Below are 18,805 nucleotides of genomic sequence, written 5' to 3'. Positions count from 1 at the left end.
AAAAGTTCAAAGCAAATGAATTTCTACTTATCGAGTACTCGCTCATAATACTGCCACTAAAAAAAATTATTTATGAAAAATTAATCGATGGTTAAATAAATAATTTTTTTGAATTAATTATTGAACTGTAATTTTTAATTTTTAATTGAAGCAGAAAATTTTTAACACCCTGTAAAACAATAAAAATTCCTGCGAGGTGTTCTCCTTGACCCAGAGACAGGAGTTTATAATAACCGACCGGTAGAGGAAGTCAACATGTGTTTCTATACAAATTGCGGTCAAGCAGCTCGATTATATAACTTTGTAACTCAAGATATCTAAGAGCACGTTCTATTTCTATATGTCCTTTTCTTTTGTCTTCATACGCATTCTGTTAATTTTTTTAATTTTTTTCGTCCTCGCATTGGAAAAAAATTATTTTATTAAAATGAAGCGAAAGGAGAGGGGGTAAATAGAAACCATAGAAAAAAATATCGAGTTTTTAGGCATAAAATAAGAATTTGGGGTCAGTATGACCCAGGCGTAAAAAGATTTTTACTGCTGGGTAAAATGGACCGCCTTAAAAAAATTACGAAGTATAATTTTTGATAAATTCATTGCCCATATTGCCCCATGTATAGTTTCTAAAAAAATTTTGACACCCACCCCTACCCCTTTCACTTTTTTTTTTTAAATAAAATAATGGGGTAAGTTGACCACTGGGTCAAAATGGCCAATCTAAAATTTTTGACCCTAGGACCAACTTACCTCAATTTTTAGTAAAGGCCAGTAAAAATAGTGAGTCATTTTACCCCAATTTTCTCTAATTGTTAAATTCGGCAGTCAAAAAATTAATTTAAATTTCGCGCCGCAAAAAAATCCAATGTCCTAAAATAAAAAAATGATAAATTAAATAATTTAAAATATAAATAAATTATTTAGGTCAAATGATAAATTTAATAAGTTATGTGCAGATAAATCCATTGTATTCCATCATTGGATCTTAAATATTTAACAGACACTCACACCTAATATCATATATATTTAGTAGTTATTATCTTTAACGGTATCCACGTGCCTCTGAATAAGTATAGATTAATATTCAAGCGAAAATATATATATACATATCCATATATATATACATTGGTTAGTTATTTTTATTCCGGGTCACAATAAAATAATCTTAGTCTAACCTGCGTCATCATTTTCATCTCCCACTTAATCACTCTACTGGAATGCGTTTTCATATTATCAAGTGAGTAATCGATCGTTCGCGGTGTAGCTTTCAATGCTAGTGGTTTCCATATAATCATCTTACATTATGTGGAATTCTTAAAATGGAAAGTGACCCGAAAGTGTTTGGATTTTTTTTTTACTTACAATCAGTTAGCACGAGCAAGTGATATGAGCTTTTAAAAGAGAAAAGGACAAGGCGATAATTTATTGTGCAAAACAATTATTTTAAAAATTGTTATTTTTTTTTTTTTTAAGGTATGTAGCACGCGTTAAACAGAGAAATTTTTGTCATGTCAATACACACAACCCACGCGCACACATGACAGACCATGTCTATTATAATTTTTATCACAAGTCTTTTGTGTGCAAATAATTTTTGAATTGTTCCTGCGCTTTTTTTTGACATCCATTTTTTTCAATGCTCATATATATATATATATATGAAAAAATGTCAGACCTAATTGAGGACACTACAAAAAAGTCTCACATTTTTTTTGTAATTTTGAATACACTAGAATTTTTTTTTTTGAAAAAAAGTTGAGTGAGGGTCAAAAAATAAAAATTTTTAAAAAATAATTTTTTATTATGAAATTATTTAAAATCATAAAATTCTTTTACCAAAAAATTTTAATTATATGTAAATGTATATATATATATATATATATAAGGAATATTATCTCAAAAATGTCTACGACATAACTGCTATTTGGCCTATTTAAGTTGGTCTTCAAACAAATCAAACGAAAAATAATTTAAGTTTTATTTCCTCACTCTTTTGTCTTGAAAAAAAATATATATATATATATATCTATATATATATAAATTTTTTATGAGTGATAAAATTTAATCTTCATCTCGTATCAGTGATTGATACGTCGGGAAAGTTTTATTCAAATTAAAACCCCAGCTAGAGGTCCATAGTTCTGTATCCAGATTCTATCGCATTTTCTGATCGCTTGCTGACATTATTTTGTATACCTCATATATACTCTTGTATGTTTTGTATTGCATTCTAAGACCTAAACTTATTTTTTTTCTCCATTTCATTGTTCCCTCAAACACTTCGATCCGAATCCTCGTATAGATCTCCATACATCTATAGATCAAAGCCAACAGATTAAAAATTCAAAAGTTCAAAATTTTGATAAAAAAAAAAAAGTTTTATTTTTTATTTAAATTTATAAAATATAAGTGACATATTTTTGGTCTATTGGTGATTGAATAAGATAAATAAAAATTAATAATTGATTTATCAGTTGAGTGGACGTCTGTCCTGATAATAATCATATGAGTCGCTCAAGTCAGACTGATTTTCGTGCTCTAAATAATCTTGTCGGTTATATTTAGCATATGCGCTTGGTCCAGCGCTAAATCCCAAAACCATCGGAAGTAATCCTCCTTGCGCAAGTCTTCTCAGTCCCGTAATAGCGGCCAATATCAAGCTCATTAGACTCAGGACCACAGCTTTTCCACTCAATAGTGCCAGAGCTTTCAAGGCGATCGGCAGTAAAATAGACTTTATCAACAACCATCCTACTATCAGTGGTATTATATATTTGCTGTGCTTCTTCCACTTTTTCTTTTTTTTCTTTTTGCCTACAATAAAAAAATTATTACTGCCATTGTACTTTTACACAACCACGGGAACCGCTAACTCAGAATTCATCAGGCGCGTAGATGCGGATCAAATTTTTTTTCAAATTTAAATCTTAAAATAATTATTTTATTCATTTTTTAATACAAATATATTTTTTACAATACCGTTTTACGATTGATGGTTTAAATTTAATTATTTCAAAATTATTCGTCCGCAAATTTAGAGAATTGATGACCTCGCGTATTTCCGTTACACTTTTACAGTAAACTAAAATAAACGGGCTAAAAAAATTAACAAATATTTTTTTGCTATTTACTGCCAGCCAGAGAAGAAATTTTTCAAAAAATTTTATTTTAGACCCGAAAAAAAAAAAAATAAAAAGTGAAAGATTTTAGAAAATTTTAATTATAAGAATTACATATTTTTTAAAAATAATAAATACCCACATAAATAACGTCCTTGTCTATTATATTTATTTTCCCATGGAAGAACTGAGTCAGCAGATTTTACAAATCCAATATTACTCAAACCAGTGGTCAAATTAATAGTGTCAATAATATCCGGTAAAATAGTCGCCTGCAGTGAATTTTTAAGTCGTAAATTTTCAGCAAGACACCAATTATTGAACAAACACATCAAAAATGCAATCAACACTTTGACCATTTCAAAAAAATAAAAATTACCCGCGGTTTTTTTCAATCACTATTTACTTTAAAGAGATTGCGAATAACTCGAGGATAAAGTTAGCAACCCCTGGTTTATATAGATCCGCGGTGTTTGAACTGAGAAGATGACAATAGAGTAGGAATTGATTAGTTAATCTAGCTTGGTAGTGATGCGTAAAAAGAGGTTACAAATACTATTGTAGTAGTATATTATAAAGACAATTTAAAATGGAAATAATCATAACTGTCAATTGGTATGAAATATTATCATGCATTTTCTCAGTGAGCACCGAGCTTACTAATTTCATCTCAAGCATATCCAGAGCTAATATCTTTTATTGCCTGGGTATATCATGGAACAACGCGTTAATAATATCGACATAGTGCTAAAATATTTTTTTTTTATTAATTTTACAGTCGAGTTAAACCAAATTAAACAAACATTTTTTTTTATGTACAAGAAAAAATTTTTATTTAAATTTTTTAATTTTTATTTGAAATTTTTCTGTTCAAAATTTCGATTTTTTGTTTTTTTATGGTTTTTTTACTTTTTTTCATACGTTGTTATGAAATAATTGGGAAAAAATGAGAAGGGGAGGCAAAATGGGCCACCTAGATTACAAATAAAAATTATATATAGGGGTAAAATAGACATGAGGTGATTTTGGACAAACCAAAATTAGAACAAAATTTATAGAGGGGTCTATTTTACCCCGCAGTTGGAATTACTTGTTGAAACCTAACCCTGGAACTCGAAGGAAGAACAGACAAAAGATTTTATTCAAACTTTTGAATTTTTGTTTGAAATTTTTCTGTTCAAAATTTGGATTTTTTGTAATTATTCATTTTTAAATTTTTCTAATGTATTGTGATGAAATAATTGGGGAAAAATAAGAAAGGGAGGCAAAATGGGCCACCTAGATTACAAATGAAAGTTATATATAGGGGTAAAATAGACATGAGGTGATTTTGGGCAAACCAAAATTAGAACAAAATTTATAGAGGGGTCTATTTTACCCCGTAGTTGGAATTTTTTGTTGAAACCTAACCTAGGAACTAGAAGGGAGAACAGAAAAAAGATTTTATAGATATTTGGAGGTTTCAAAGTATGAAATTATAAGGAATTGAATTATGATTAAAGAGAAAATTATGATTTCAAAAATAATTGTTATTAAAAATGACCAATGTCAATAAACGATCTAAACAAGTTTCAGTTGAGTGAGTAATTTGATAGTAAGCATTAAAAATGCGGCCATAAATACCGTGAAATTAATATATGTAATGAGCTACACTCAATTTAAGAACTGGCACAAGTAATGAAAAATTATCGTTGGAATTAAATTTGAATCAACGAAATTTGTTGAATTATTTTGCAATAAAAATGAATTTCTAATCTAGTTAATAAACACTTGCAAGAGTGTCAATTGTTTTATTGATATTTAAAAAATTAATAATCTTAATAATTTGATAGAAAGTACAACAAAAAATGATAACAAATTTATAAAATATCCGAAATTGTTTTGATATACGTCGAGCGACTTATTTTACACTTGAGAAATTTTATATTTAATTTCAATTCCAGTTATTACAATTTTTTTTTTTTTTTTTTTTTTTTTTCAAATTAAATTTCTTCAATATTTATAAATTATTAACTTATTTCTTTTGAGCAGGAAAAGGAAGAAGGTCGGTCACAAAAAATTTTTATAATCATACAAAATGACCACCGGAAATAAAAAAATTTTAATAATTTATTTGGGTATGACCCAATTTTTTATAGAAACCAAAATTTTTTTTTCAATAATTACATACAGGAAAGATGAAAACCGTTAAAAAAAAACACCTTGTATAGAAAACTACAAAAAAAATAATTTCTCGTAAGAAATTTTGTCTCGCCCAAAATTTTTTTTCCCAATTCATAATTCCAAAAACTCTTCATACGGGCAAGTAAAAATTTTTCCCGCCAAAAATTCAAATTTTTCTGTCAACACATCGATCAACCCTAGAAAAAAAGTTTAATTTACAAAATCAATCCAATAAATTTTTTTCGAAAATTCAACTCTAGTCACGTATCGATCGAGTTCTCTCAATCGATATCGATAATTCTCCTTTAATGTCGTCCCAAATGCCCACCTAGCATGACAAATAAAAAATAACCTCAAGCACCCTCAGTCAGCACCAGAATAATCCGATTGTAAATAACAAATAATTATCCCCACCACTCAATGACTTTTTTTAACATTGTAACTAAAAAGTGGAGACATTGATGCCTCCACTCAGATCGTAGCTTACTTTTTTATTCCGTTTATTGGTGAATCGGGCATAATTCCATCGACATATACATCTATATATATATATATATATATATATATATATATATATATATATATATATAAATATAAATATAATAGTATACCTACTTACGACACGCATATTATGTCGAGCAAATTTTTCCACGGACTGCCAATTTTCTTAGCAACTCAACCGTTACATCTCGTTGGCAATGTTGTTGTTGTTGTTGCGGGTCCTCTATATCCTAACTGGGGATAAAGATCGGATCGGTTAGTTCACAGTTGTACGTTGTCTCGATCGTTCAAGTTACATCGATTTAATTTAAATAAACATCAGCATTATTAATTAAAATTCAAATAACCCGCGGAAAATAAATTTAAGTGTATAAATAAATAAAGTGCGAATGTCATCAATAATAAATGATAATGGTGTCGAAAGAGGATGACAGAAAATGAATGTCATGATTTATTTATGATAAATAAATATATGATTATTTAAAGTTAATTATTTAAAGTGTAAATATGCATAAGTCAATAGTGTATCTAGTCTTAATAGTACTGGCACTTATTTATATAGCAAGTGGATTTAGAGTCGACAATCGAAAAAAAATTGTTAAGAATAATTTAAATAAAATTATGGAAAGAAATAAGACTGTTAATTACAAGCAGAATAAATTGGCTGTAAGACCGGTGTCCAAAGTACCCCTGACTACTAGTGCCCCGAAATCGCTTGTGAAAAATTTAAAGCGCGTTGATGTAAAGCCGAGTAATAAACTGCCGATCACTGACTTGGAGCTGGTGACAATTCAACCCAGGGGTAATTTTTTTATTTAGATTTTTTTTTTTTTTTGGAGGTTTTTAAATTTTGTTTGTTTTTAGGTCGGCCGAAAAAGCCGAAGAAACATAAAATGAACCAGACATTAATGGCACTATTGTTGGCTTACAAATTAAAATTTGCTGCGCTTATTCCCACATTTATTATGGGAGTATTTTTGCTACTTGGCACTACTGGACTTGCTGGATTTTTTTTCGCACTTTTTGCTGCCATACTTGGACTCAAATCTCATTAAAATAAAAATGTTATAGATAGACTTTGTTATTGTGTTTAAATTACATGGAATTTTATTTTTTAATTTTGAGTTATAATCAAAATTTCAAATTTTCAAATTCGCGGTCAAAATTAAAATTTTTAAATATTGATTTTTTTTTTAATTTTAATACAAACAAAAGTGACATAAATTTCTCATATTTCCAATAGGAAATTATCATTTTAGAAAAATTAAAAAATTTGAAATACTGAAATTTTAAAAAAATCAAAAATTAGACAATTTTAAAAAAATATTTTTTAAAACCAAATTTCGTTGAAAAATCGCGCGAATTTAAAAAAAAATTTCCCAGGAAATTAAAAAAAAATTTTCTGTAATTTTCACACAAATATTTTCGTAAATAAAATTATTATAAATAATAAACATAAAATGTAACAAAGGTAGAAATAAAAAATTAAATTATTGTGCTATTGTACAATTTATTTAATGGTCTTACATAAATAGTTAAAATAAATAAATAATGGCTGTAATAACTTTAAGACATGTATAAATAAAGTGAATTAATTTAAAAAAAAATTCATAGATAAAATAAAATAAAAGTAAACTGTACTGATGAGTAACAGGTGCGCAAGTATGCCATCGGTCTCGCTTGACACGTAACAATCATTCATACGTACAACGGCGTATATGCAATAAAACATTCCGCTATAAAATAAAAAAAAAATAAAAATCATATCTAAATCATCTCCATGGATGCGTGTAGATAAAATTATCGTAATGAAGATTTTCCGTATGGGCGAGCGTAAAACCGCGTCACATTTAAATACGCGACCGGGAACTCTGAGCACGCGACAAATTACCGCTTCCGTCTGAAAATGGGTTAGTTTATTTTTCGATAAATTTTACTTAACGAAAAACAAGTAAATAAATAAATAATCACTCTTAATTAAATACAAATATAAATATTAATTAATAAAGATCACGTTTAATTATTTTATTTCAGAATTAATGCTGGTAAGGCTTCTGGCCAGAGTACGCCAAACTTTGGGCGTAATTGCTGTCAGTAGACTCGACGTTTTGTAAATCCAGAGACGAGTGATGGACGTCTTTGATGCTTCGGTCCCATCCGCCGCCGCCACCACCACCACCACTCTGCCATCCTCCATGAGAGTCTCCACCCTGTTTTTGGCTCAGCAGCTTCTTCAATCCGATGATCATCGACAGCACGAGAGCTATTTTACTGATGATCAGAGCTTTTCCCGCCAACATGAACAGGACACCCATCGCAATGGGAACCATAGCTGCCATTTTCATGGCCATTCCAGTCATCATCATTCCCATCATCTTCTTCATCTTGCCTCTACCCTCCTCCATGCTTCTCTTCAGCTCCACAGTATTGGTCTTCGGCAAACTTATCTGAACATTGAACCCGTTCATCAAATTCGCCACACGGTCCAGCAGAATTTCGTTTAGTATTTCCTCTCTCGAGGCACCAGAACGTCCCAAATTATCCAAATCACTTGGATTATTTAGTTTATTTATCGTCGCGTTATCATTAGCAACTCTTACTAGCTCAAGATTTTCCGTTATCGGAATGTTATCAATCCGTCCGAGCCGCTCGAAGAACGCGATGGCTTTTTTCTTAAAACACGGTGACAATCCGCCATTCCTCTGCTGGCAATCTTCGTACACTCGGTACAGTGATCTGTACCCACGTTCGAATGCCATATCGTCAGCAGTTGATCCCAACACGAGGACCAAAAGTACCGAAAATATCACACACTGTAAAAACGGCTTCATGATCTTAAAACGTTTATTTGCCGAAATTTAGCAAATGTAATTTAAATAATGACTCGCGTTTAGTCAATAATCACTGATTCAGATGGGCAAGTTAGTGCCTGGACAGTTCACGAGTTAACTGGCGTCAGGATGAGGTTTTGCTGGTTGCTTTATACTGGTGGTTGCTGGTGGATTCGTAGATCAGGACGATGAAGGAACACGCGGGATGAGCGGGATCCTCTTTCGAGGGGAGAGAGCATTATTCCCACAATAAGACCTGCATGAATGTATACCACTTACCGTATGTATGAAGAGATGGGTGAAAAAGAGAGAAAAGAAGAGAAAGATTGAACATTGTAACTGTGTGCTCTATGGAGACGGGGAACAGGGAGCTGAGAATGAGAAACGAGGAAGCGAATCCTGTTGGCGAATCAACAGCTGGGTCTTGGATTTTTTATCCGTTCAATCACATGAGCATTTATGCTGAGTATGTACTGGTAGGTGTACGTGACCTTTGTGACATAAAGACCTACTAGTGTATCTCACATTGTGGATAGAGAGAGTTTAATAGGAAGATGAACTTAAGGAGGTAAAGGGGAGAGAAGTGGTGGAGGTGGTGAAAGAGAGGGGAAGGGGAGCTGAGAGATGATGACAATGAACAAAAAACGAGAGACCTTCACGACAGGTAGGTAAGCACAAAGTGAAGGTACTTGAATTATTTAAATAGGTGCAACCACCAATTGAAACGTGATTCTAAACGATACATACACTACGGGATCCGCCAATCACATTCGCTAAGAGAGCTTCTGACACCGTGACCTGGGCTATGATCTTTGGGCTACAGAGAATACGAATCTAGACCACTCGTGTGATGATCTGAAGACGATGCTGGGACACAAGGTCTTCGGGGAGAGGGACGGAGGATCGTGGAAAGGAAGAGGCTACTGTTGAGTGTGGGTGAAATTTATTATCTAGTCAGTTTTACTCACTTATTTTTTTTTGTTTTCTTATAAATAATATCGAATTTTAATTAATCTTCAAATTTGAATAACTTGGAAATTATTGGGTTTAGGAAAAAATTTGAAGAATCTTTTTTTGTAGGAAATTTTATTCTGCATAAATTTTTTTCTATACATTTTTATCGTATCTTTGATAGATAACTTGTAATTACAATTTAAAGTACTCAGTACATAATTTGGCGGGAATTTCAGTTCCGCAAATAATTTCGTAGCTTAAATTTGAAATTCTGGCTAAACAATCAAAAATATGACAAATATGTATAAGTATAAGTTTGTAGGCAATTAAATTTTCTACAAAAAATGTCTCTTTGGTTTTTTCGTAAATTCAATAGTTTTGACAAAAATTTGATTTTAAGTCTAAAACAAATTTTAATGTTTTAGAAATATTAATAATTGAATAATTATTTAATTTTTGCAAATTCTATTATTATAAAAATATATATATTTTTATGATTATAATACACATAAAAATAACAAGAATTTATCATAAATGTTAACAACACTGATTTATATTAGTTATCATAATAAAAATGATGACTGGATAGAACTTTTAGTGGCAATTTGTACCAACGGTACTTTGATGACCGTTTTAACACTATCAATTTTTTTCATATCTCCTATGACCAACACATCCTACAGCATTCTTGAGTTTGGAATCCTACTAGATGAGAAAAATAATGAAGACTCTAAACGCATTATAAATAAAAATAAATAAAATTATAAAATTCCCGCCTCAATTTCGAAAAATTAATTCCGACATAATTAGCAATTATCTAATAAATGCAAATGCGATTTAAATATTGCAAGTATCATGTGTAGATTATCGTAATGAGAATAAGGATAGAAATGAGACAGGAATACAAAAGAGTTGAGACCGTGAGATCGCATAGTCAGTACTCTTACCACAGATTGTGCATGTGTGCACACATTCAATTCATCTGTGTAACATTTTATCGAGATTTGTGTGCATCTGTTGATGCATCTTTAATGCGACACTAATGTAACGCTTGTATATATGTGCGGACAAGCTACCCCGGACTCTTCTCACCTACTTTACGATAATCTCATCCTCGATATAATAGAATCAAGATAGTTAAGCCTTTACATTAATATAATCATTAACACAACAATATATATAGATATATATTACATATATTTTATGTGTTATGTGCAGTGTGCCACATGCAGAAGGCGCGAATTATAAAATATCTTTGAACATGTGGTTTTTAGGAATTTCTTACACTTATTTATTTTTTTTTTTTTGTAAAGTCGAGGCGGGGGGAGGGGGGATTGACTCCATAGAAAAATATCAGGAGTAATATTTTTACTAATTATACTTTTGTACAGTAAAATATTAAGTTCAAAATTTTTAAAATTTGAAATTTTTAATGCGAAATTTTGAATGGCCAAAATTGACCCAGGATGTCCGTATTGCCCCTGAGTATAATTTGAAAAAAAATAATTTGAATTATTTTATTTCTCATAATTTGAAATCATGAAAAATATCATAGGGGCCATTTTTTTTCCTTCTTCTACATTTATATAGAATATATATATATTATGTGTAGTGTGCTACATTCAGAAGGCGCGAATAATACGATATCTGTAAAACAATTGTACATACACGTTGTTTTCACACAAATTAAATATAATTTTTCGGAACGTCTTTATTAATATTTTTGTTATTTTTTTTTTTTTTTTATATACTTGAAATAATAACCGTTTCGCTACTTTCGAGACTTTTATCATGCATGAGAATAGTTTTTGCTAATTGTAAGCAATTATTACAGAAATCGAAGGTTGTGCTCGTAATTATCATTATTAAAAAATTTTTTTTCCTTCCATTCATTTTTAAAAATTCTCCATTCCCGCCGTACATTTTTTTCATGACCTAAAATTACATCCAAGTATTCAGTCACAAATCTTAAGTAAACTAAAAAAAGTATCCATCTTTTTACTAAAAGTTTGTACAAAATTTCTTTCTTAATCTAAAAAAAAAAAAAAAAAAAAAAAAAAAAAAAAAAAAAAAAAAAATATGACTATTTACTTTTAATAAAAAAAAAAAATTAGAAAACTAAACATGTAATTTATCGATGATAATTTAATGGACTTTTATTGAATTGTTTTTATGCATCATCATTGATCATTTAGTGATAATGAATAAAGTAATTTATAGAGAAACTGTTAAACCAATGGTACGTAATATACAATAAAAATATACATATATATATTAGAAGATATTCGATCGTCCTGGTGGCATACAAAAGAAATGAAGAAAATATATCCAACGGCGATGGTACTTTTAGACCCCGTTATCCACTTTCAGCTCTTACAGTGTCAATCTTTACCTATATATATTGTAAATCGTGGGAGGATGTTCACATGTAACTGAGTCACTACTCACTGCGTTCAAAAATCAGGAAATTCATTGTAAATATAAAACTTTACAACCCACAATTAATCTCGACATGGTCAGTGCTCTCATTTCAGGCCATAGCTCTCTTTAGAAAAAAAAAAAAAAAAAAAAAAAAAAAAAATGCCATATTCAAGAATGAACATGATACTCATTTTTGGCTATTAATCCTGAATAATGAAAGTTTAATAAAAGCAATTAAAGGATTTGATTAATTTATTCTGACCTAATCTCGTTTGCGCTACTAAGTAGAGTAAAAGTGAGAAAGATGTGATGAGGGAAAGGATACTGCTTATATTGTATAGTACATATATGTGCTCAACAAATTTCGAGGTTGAGATCATTACTATGAGCAACAATGTCGAGCTTAATGTAGATTACTTTGTAATTCAATCTTGATTAATTATTTTAGATCATTGATGCATTCACTTTGTTTTTGGGCATATATTGGGGTTACCTGAATTCGGATATGATAATTTTGCTCGAGGAAAAAATTTTAATTCATTCAGTTATTTATCGGTAAGTCGCCTGTTTAAATAAAATTCATTGAAAAAAATTTCCATAATAGCCCGGGTAGCAAAATTTCAAGCCAAAATTATAATGAAATTTTTTTTTGGGCGAAAAAAGGTCTAGGTAGTGAATACAAGGCTGAAAACTAGCTAGGTCGAAAAATGGCTAATAATAAGTCCTTAAAATAATCGAAAATAGGACGATTCAATTTATCAGCCAATTTTCAGCCTGTTTATGAAGAATAATAAAATTTCGGCATGTTTTCGGCCAATTTTCGATCTCATCCAACAGAATGAGATTTTGTCCAAATTTAGGCCTCTTTAAATAAAGTTCTATAGTTTCCGTCAAGTTTTTCAGAGTTTTGTATACAAAAATAATAAAATTTGATAATTTTTCTGGTTTTTGGAAAAAAATGGAACAAACTGATCATCGCAGACAAGGTTAATTGAAAATTTTCAGTAAATATATTTTAATAAACTAACTTAAAAAAGGCCTTTCACTAATAAAAAAATAACTAGACAATTAAAACAAATTTCCATGGAAACCTATAAATTAACAATTAAATACAATTGGTCATTAATTTTCACCGAGCTATTTACACACCGCTCTCCTCCCATCATTACCATCACCCCACCTAGAAATCATCATCCATACATTAATGGATCGTCCATATCACTGAAAGCTATTCATACACATATTTAATAACAGATCTCGAGATTAGTAATCCACCTAATAATTCATTTAAACGTTTCGTTGATTCACACGGCCAGTCGTTATCTAGAACAAAGAGTACCATTTCAAAATAGTATAACAATTGTTAACAAATTCACCAATAAAAAATAATAACAATTATAATTATAATAATAATCACAAGTAATATATTTATTACACCGAAGAATATAATGCCAACATATAACATAATTATTATATATAAATACAATGTACAAAGGAACAAACATACTAGATACATATTATCACATAAATTTACGTATGTTGTAAATAGAGTAGGTGTGTATCATGTTCATATACAAATGAACGCCGTAAGTGGTCAACGAAGCAGTGATTACGTGTTTAATGCATCCATAAATGCATATTCACGCTCTGTATGGTGTAACAAGAGAAGTTCTCATCTCCAAACTTTGTTGGCAGGAGTTAATTACTCTCTACGTTCTTTATAAAAATGATACGTTCATGGATAACATGCCAGTCAGTTGTGTGTTATCAAATATGATGCTACAAGGCATTAGAGTTTGTGCTTTAGTTATTATCGGATTTACTGCTGTTAGTTATGGGGAACCGGCTTATCGGCGGCATCGTACGCTTGGTTATCAAATAAATAATAATAATAAAAATATTAATACTGATGATGATAATAATAGTAGTTTTGATCCAGTGACAGTTAATTGCACAGGAACTCGTGCTGATTCACCAGAGTGTCGGTTATTTAAGGTCAAACCGAAAAATGATACGATTTCCGATGTTAGTAATGAGAAGAATAGCCCAGTGGAAAATATCGATAAAGAGAAACCCTGGAGTATAACTGATTTATTTTATGATGATGGTGATGACAGTGCTGTAGAAGAAGGTAAGATTTTATTGGTCGATTGGATTGACTGTGACTGGTTTATTAATTTTTTATAATTTAAATTGGTGAGATCGTTAAATTATTTTCGGTGATTTTAGTCGTGGTTTTTTTTATTGAGAGTAATTTTTATTAATTTTTTGTATAATTTGAAAAATTTAATTCGATTTATTTATTATTGTTTTGCTTTTTTTTTTTTTTATTGTGAACTATTATAAGGAATCTTGAAAAATGGAGAAATCACGATAAAACTTCCGGGTGAGCAAATGGCGCCGTGGCTTAGTTGGTTAAAGCGCCTGTCTAGTAAACAGGAGATCGGGGGTTCGAATCCCCCCGGAGCCTAAAATGGAAAAAATTTTTTTTTTTGTCAATCATTGTTACTACTTTTTTTAAAAAAATTGAAATAATTGTTGCCACTTATCTTAAATTTTTTGAAATAATTAATTTAGTAAAGTAAGAAAAAAATTAAAATTCCAGGTCGAGGTAAAAAAAAGAAGAAGGGCAAAGGAGGATACATTTTGATGGCGGCAGCAGCAATGAAAGCAACCATGTTATGGGTAATGGTCCACGCGACTGCAGTTCTCGCTGGTAAAGCCTTCGTTTTAGCTAAGATTGCTCTAGTTCTAGCGGGAGTGATCGCGCTCAAAAAATCACTAGGTAATTTATTTTTAATCTTTAATTTAAAAATTGAATTAAATTTTATTATCTGTTTATATTTTCAGAACACCATGACAAAACTTCCTATGAGATAGTAAAACACCCTCAGCACAGCTACTCTCAGTCCCACAGTTCGAGCATCGATTACGATCATCACGGAGGTTTTGAGGGTCACCGAAGAAGGAGATGATCAAAAATGTCCAAATAATTATCTTTTCATACTCATTGTACCATTAAAAATTATTAATCATTATATATTTATTTTCATATTTATTTATTTATAAAATATTTGTATTTAAAAACAAAATAAATAAAAAATATTTCTAATTTTTATTAAGTAGATTTTTTATGTAAATCTATTTTTTGGCTTTAGCCCCATAACACAACTTCCCGAAATTTTACCATAACATTCCATGGTTTTGCAAATTTTGTCGGCTCAAAACCAAATCTCTACACATTTTTATTACATTTTGCAAATTCTTCAAGCGAGTTAAGAAATGGGTAAAATCATTGGAATATTTTTCAAAAGCTCTGGTTCAAAATTTCAAAAATATTTTAGTTGAGTTCCAATATCTTCAAAATTGCTCAAAAAATTTCAAATAATAGCGGAAATTTTCTGGAAAAAATCTCATTTCTTATGGAGGTTGCAATTTTTGTTTCTTTAATTTTTGGACAGAAAATTTTTTTGAATAATACCAAAAATTGACTAATTCACCATTTAGGATTTATAATTTGAGGCGATTGTGTAAAAGACATTAGAAAAAAATTAAGAATATTTCAATTACTCGTGTTTCAGTTGCATTTCATAAATTTTCGGAATTAGTGGCATCGAATTTTTTCCATAAAACATGTTAATCATTATTTTTTGTACGCCTGCTTTTTTTTTCAAAATCAAAATTATTTCAATAATGTAAGAAAGCCGCTTTCGAGCGCAATATTTCTTACAAAAGAAATCCATTTTCGTCATAATAAATTCGACATGACCTTTACTTCAGACCTAAAGTTTTTTGTCGCCGCGGCTAGAGACATAATCGGCTAGAAACTCAATACATAGAATATGAAAGACATTCACAGCATATGAGACGTAAGAGATGAAAGAAATGCGTCACTAATAAAGAGAAAATGTCTTTGAAAGCTAATTGATTTCTTAGAAAACTAATGACGTCTTTGACTATCACCAGATTCTTTCCACAGCAGGTCAACACTGACTTAAATTAACGACAAGTGTAAATGTAAACAGCTTTATTAATTTATCAAATTATAAATCATGAATGATGATCATAACAAGAAATAATAAATAAATAAATAAATAAATACAAAATTAAAAATAAACGTAACTAATAACTATCGTTGATTGTTGAGATTTATTGAGCTTTGGTGATTGTCTTTCAATTGATCTACGATGACCCGAGGGATCTTGACCATCCGCCATATCCACCATGAGGGTCGGAAGCAGTGGCGTAAATGACCTCGTGACCTCCACCGCTACTTGATACTAATTTTTTAAGTCCAATTATTGCGCTGAGTACCAACGCTATTTTTGCTGTCAAAAGTGCTGTACCTGCGATAAAAGCTATTTTTGCATATGCCAACTGTGCCATTACACCTGAAACAATTTTCAAAAATAATGATTTATTGTCTGTAAATATAAGAGAGGGAAAAGTCCACAAAAAGTAAAAAACTCAAAAAAGTAAAAAAATTTTTGAGTCTGTCATTTTCTGCCTGTTCAAAAATTTGAAAAAAAAAATATAATTTCATTACCTGCCATTGCCATTCCTCCCATGAGTAAAGCACCACCGTATCCACCTTTCTCTTTCTTCTTACCACGTCCTTAAAAAATAGATTAAATTATAAAAATAAATATCATTGATTACACTCATAAATGAAAAATAAAAAATACCTTCAATAACTCCCCCAGGAATAGTGAGCTTGATACTCCTCGAAGCCAGATAATCATGTAACTTTCTTTCGAGTTTTTCGTCCAAACTTACTGTCTTGTTGTTGTCACCCGCGGATCTTTGCTCTTCGTCGGAATCAGGAATAACTGCGGGATCTTTTGCAATAGACACATAATCGTTAACAACATAAACCGTATCATCCTTGACAGCGCGATCCAAAACGTCCAGTGCCCGGCGTTTCAAACAGTCGAAAGTGTTTTTTTCCTTGGTACATTTTTCAAAGAATTTAACGTAATCTCCTCGGCACTCGGCCACCAAAAACGCCAAACAGAGCCCGATTATCAAATTCATTTCGCTCCCAAAACGACCAGCGGAAACAAAAGCAGCTCAATACCTGATACTGAAGATCAAGTATTCGCGTAAACTAAGCATACGACCACTGTAACAGGACTCTTTTATACTCGTATAGATATTAGGGAGACTATTAAACTTCCACCACTACCAGTACCCACCAGCAGTCCATTTAAACAACGGCCTGTTCATTTCCCTGATGTCTAGATTATCCAGAAACGCGATTTGCAGCGTCTGATTCGCACAAGCCCTGCCCATAATCTAGTCTGCTCGTTTTTTCAGCTCTTTCTTATTCCTACTCCCGTCTTTTTTGCTCAGCATGTACACGCGCTGTTTAACGCCCCGGGTATTAAGAAAAAATCCATGTATATAATAATGCTACACTTTTGAATTGCAAAAACAATGTCGTAGTGGTTTACGAACAAGTAGATCCCTCCATCTGACCCGGATGCCAAACGATCCGAAGGCCTTCCTTACAATATACTCCTCTGCCTCTGCCTCATTCGCGCAATCCACAATTCAGCTAATGCTATGTATTCTGTAATTTAAATGCTGGGCTTAGTTTGTTAAACATAATAGCCAACTCGACCGAAACTAAGTGTAGGCCTTCCTATGCTATCATTTTTACTACATTTATATTATTACTGAGGCGGGCAATCACAATATTTATTAAAACGCAATTTCCCCAATTTTTGAGATCTGGAAAAGTCAATCATTCAGAGCATTTTTTTATCTAACCTATTTTTTTCCAGCAATTTTCAACCAACATGCAAATTTCCTGAAAAATGGACAGGGGAACATAATTGTCGTTGATTGGGTAATAATTATTATCCAACTGCATTTCTTTCAAAAAATTCCATGCAACATTCCATTTTTCCAAAATTCAAAAATTATTCTGGTATGAAACCGTTACAAATATTACTAACCTGCGCATGCGTATTAAGTTTAGTGCAGGATTTAGTCGATTGTTTAAATTATGGCATATATATATGTATATATAAGGAAACTGTACTTTTATGTTTATTTTTTTATGTAGAGTTAATTGCTTGAGGTAATGGAATATTTAAGTTTACGGATGTGGTTGATGTTGTTGTTGTTGTTGTAATTCCGAGTAAATGTTTATTGTTAATTGATAATTCAAAGATTATGGGTACAATGAGTATGAGCTCGGTGCAGATAGAGCGGAAGGAGAAGATTTAACGAAAGCAGGATGTGTTATATGTAATCTAGTTTTACTTGAAAGGAATGGGAAATAAGGATAAAGGTGAAGGATATGTAGGCTGAAATCGACAGTGATCTGGCTTATGTAGGATGAATTTTTCTGTGCACAATCTACGGCGTTGGAAGAATTACGGACGAAAGGTAATCTAGAACGTCTTTCACTTTTAGATTAACGGATAAGTAATTTGAGATTGATTAAAATAAATCGCTGGCGCAAATTAGCGGTGCTCGGTTTAGTTGGGAACTGGAAACTAGACCAATTGAATTGAATTATTTTATATTATTTAATTAACGGTCCGTAGGGTTCGATTGTTGTTGTGATAATTGCTATTGCATGGTTTTATTTCCTTTTATAAGACTATCATTTGCGGTAACTAAGATGGGAAGTTTATTTTATTGGATGCTCTTAAATGGGAGCGTTATGCTTTGATGTCTAAACATCAATAAGGAACTTCAATTCAATTTAATCAATTTCTTTAGAAATTATTAATAAAAAAACTCCACAAATTCAATTATATTTTTTTACAGAAAAAAATAACCTGTTAAAAAATTTTTTTCACTAAA

General features: G+C 30.9%; 3 protein-coding genes and 1 non-coding gene across 4 annotated transcripts; 2 read left to right on the top strand and 2 right to left on the bottom strand.

Moving 5' to 3' along the window:
• Nucleotides 1-2,467: 2,467 nt before the first annotated feature.
• Nucleotides 2,468-9,254, bottom strand: LOC103571871 (uncharacterized). Its single transcript, XM_053742451.1, has 3 exons — nucleotides 7,824-9,254; nucleotides 7,489-7,516; nucleotides 2,468-2,794 (listed from the first exon to the last, which is right to left on the bottom strand). The coding sequence occupies exons 1-3, from the start codon at nucleotides 8,609-8,611 to the stop codon at nucleotides 2,468-2,470; spliced, it is 1,143 nt and encodes a 380-aa protein (XP_053598426.1). The 5' UTR covers nucleotides 8,612-9,254.
• A 4,478-nt stretch (nucleotides 9,255-13,732) lies between these two features.
• On the top strand, nucleotides 13,733-14,967 carry LOC103571870 (uncharacterized). Its single transcript, XM_008550193.3, has 3 exons — nucleotides 13,733-14,117; nucleotides 14,592-14,771; nucleotides 14,837-14,967. The coding sequence occupies exons 1-3, from the start codon at nucleotides 13,733-13,735 to the stop codon at nucleotides 14,959-14,961; spliced, it is 690 nt and encodes a 229-aa protein (XP_008548415.3). The 3' UTR covers nucleotides 14,962-14,967.
• Trnat-agu (transfer RNA threonine (anticodon AGU)) lies at nucleotides 14,383-14,456 on the top strand. Its single transcript has one exon. It is a non-coding gene; the product is annotated as a tRNA-Thr (tRNA).
• A 1,182-nt stretch (nucleotides 14,968-16,149) lies between the features above and the next one.
• LOC103571747 (osiris 11-like protein-1) lies at nucleotides 16,150-17,180 on the bottom strand. The gene is made up of 3 exons (XM_008550022.1): nucleotides 16,672-17,180; nucleotides 16,533-16,601; nucleotides 16,150-16,377 (listed from the first exon to the last, which is right to left on the bottom strand). Exons 1-3 carry the CDS (start codon nucleotides 17,018-17,020, stop codon nucleotides 16,169-16,171), a joined length of 627 nt encoding a protein of 208 aa, XP_008548244.1. The 5' UTR covers nucleotides 17,021-17,180; the 3' UTR covers nucleotides 16,150-16,168.
• Between the last annotated feature and the right edge of the window lie 1,625 nt (nucleotides 17,181-18,805).

This window comes from Microplitis demolitor, chromosome 10 (genome assembly GCF_026212275.2).
Source record: "Microplitis demolitor isolate Queensland-Clemson2020A chromosome 10, iyMicDemo2.1a, whole genome shotgun sequence".
Classification (NCBI taxonomy): Eukaryota; Metazoa; Arthropoda; class Insecta; order Hymenoptera; family Braconidae; genus Microplitis; species Microplitis demolitor.
Note: the sequence above shows the minus strand (reverse complement) of the source record. Positions and strands in the feature narration are given on the sequence as shown.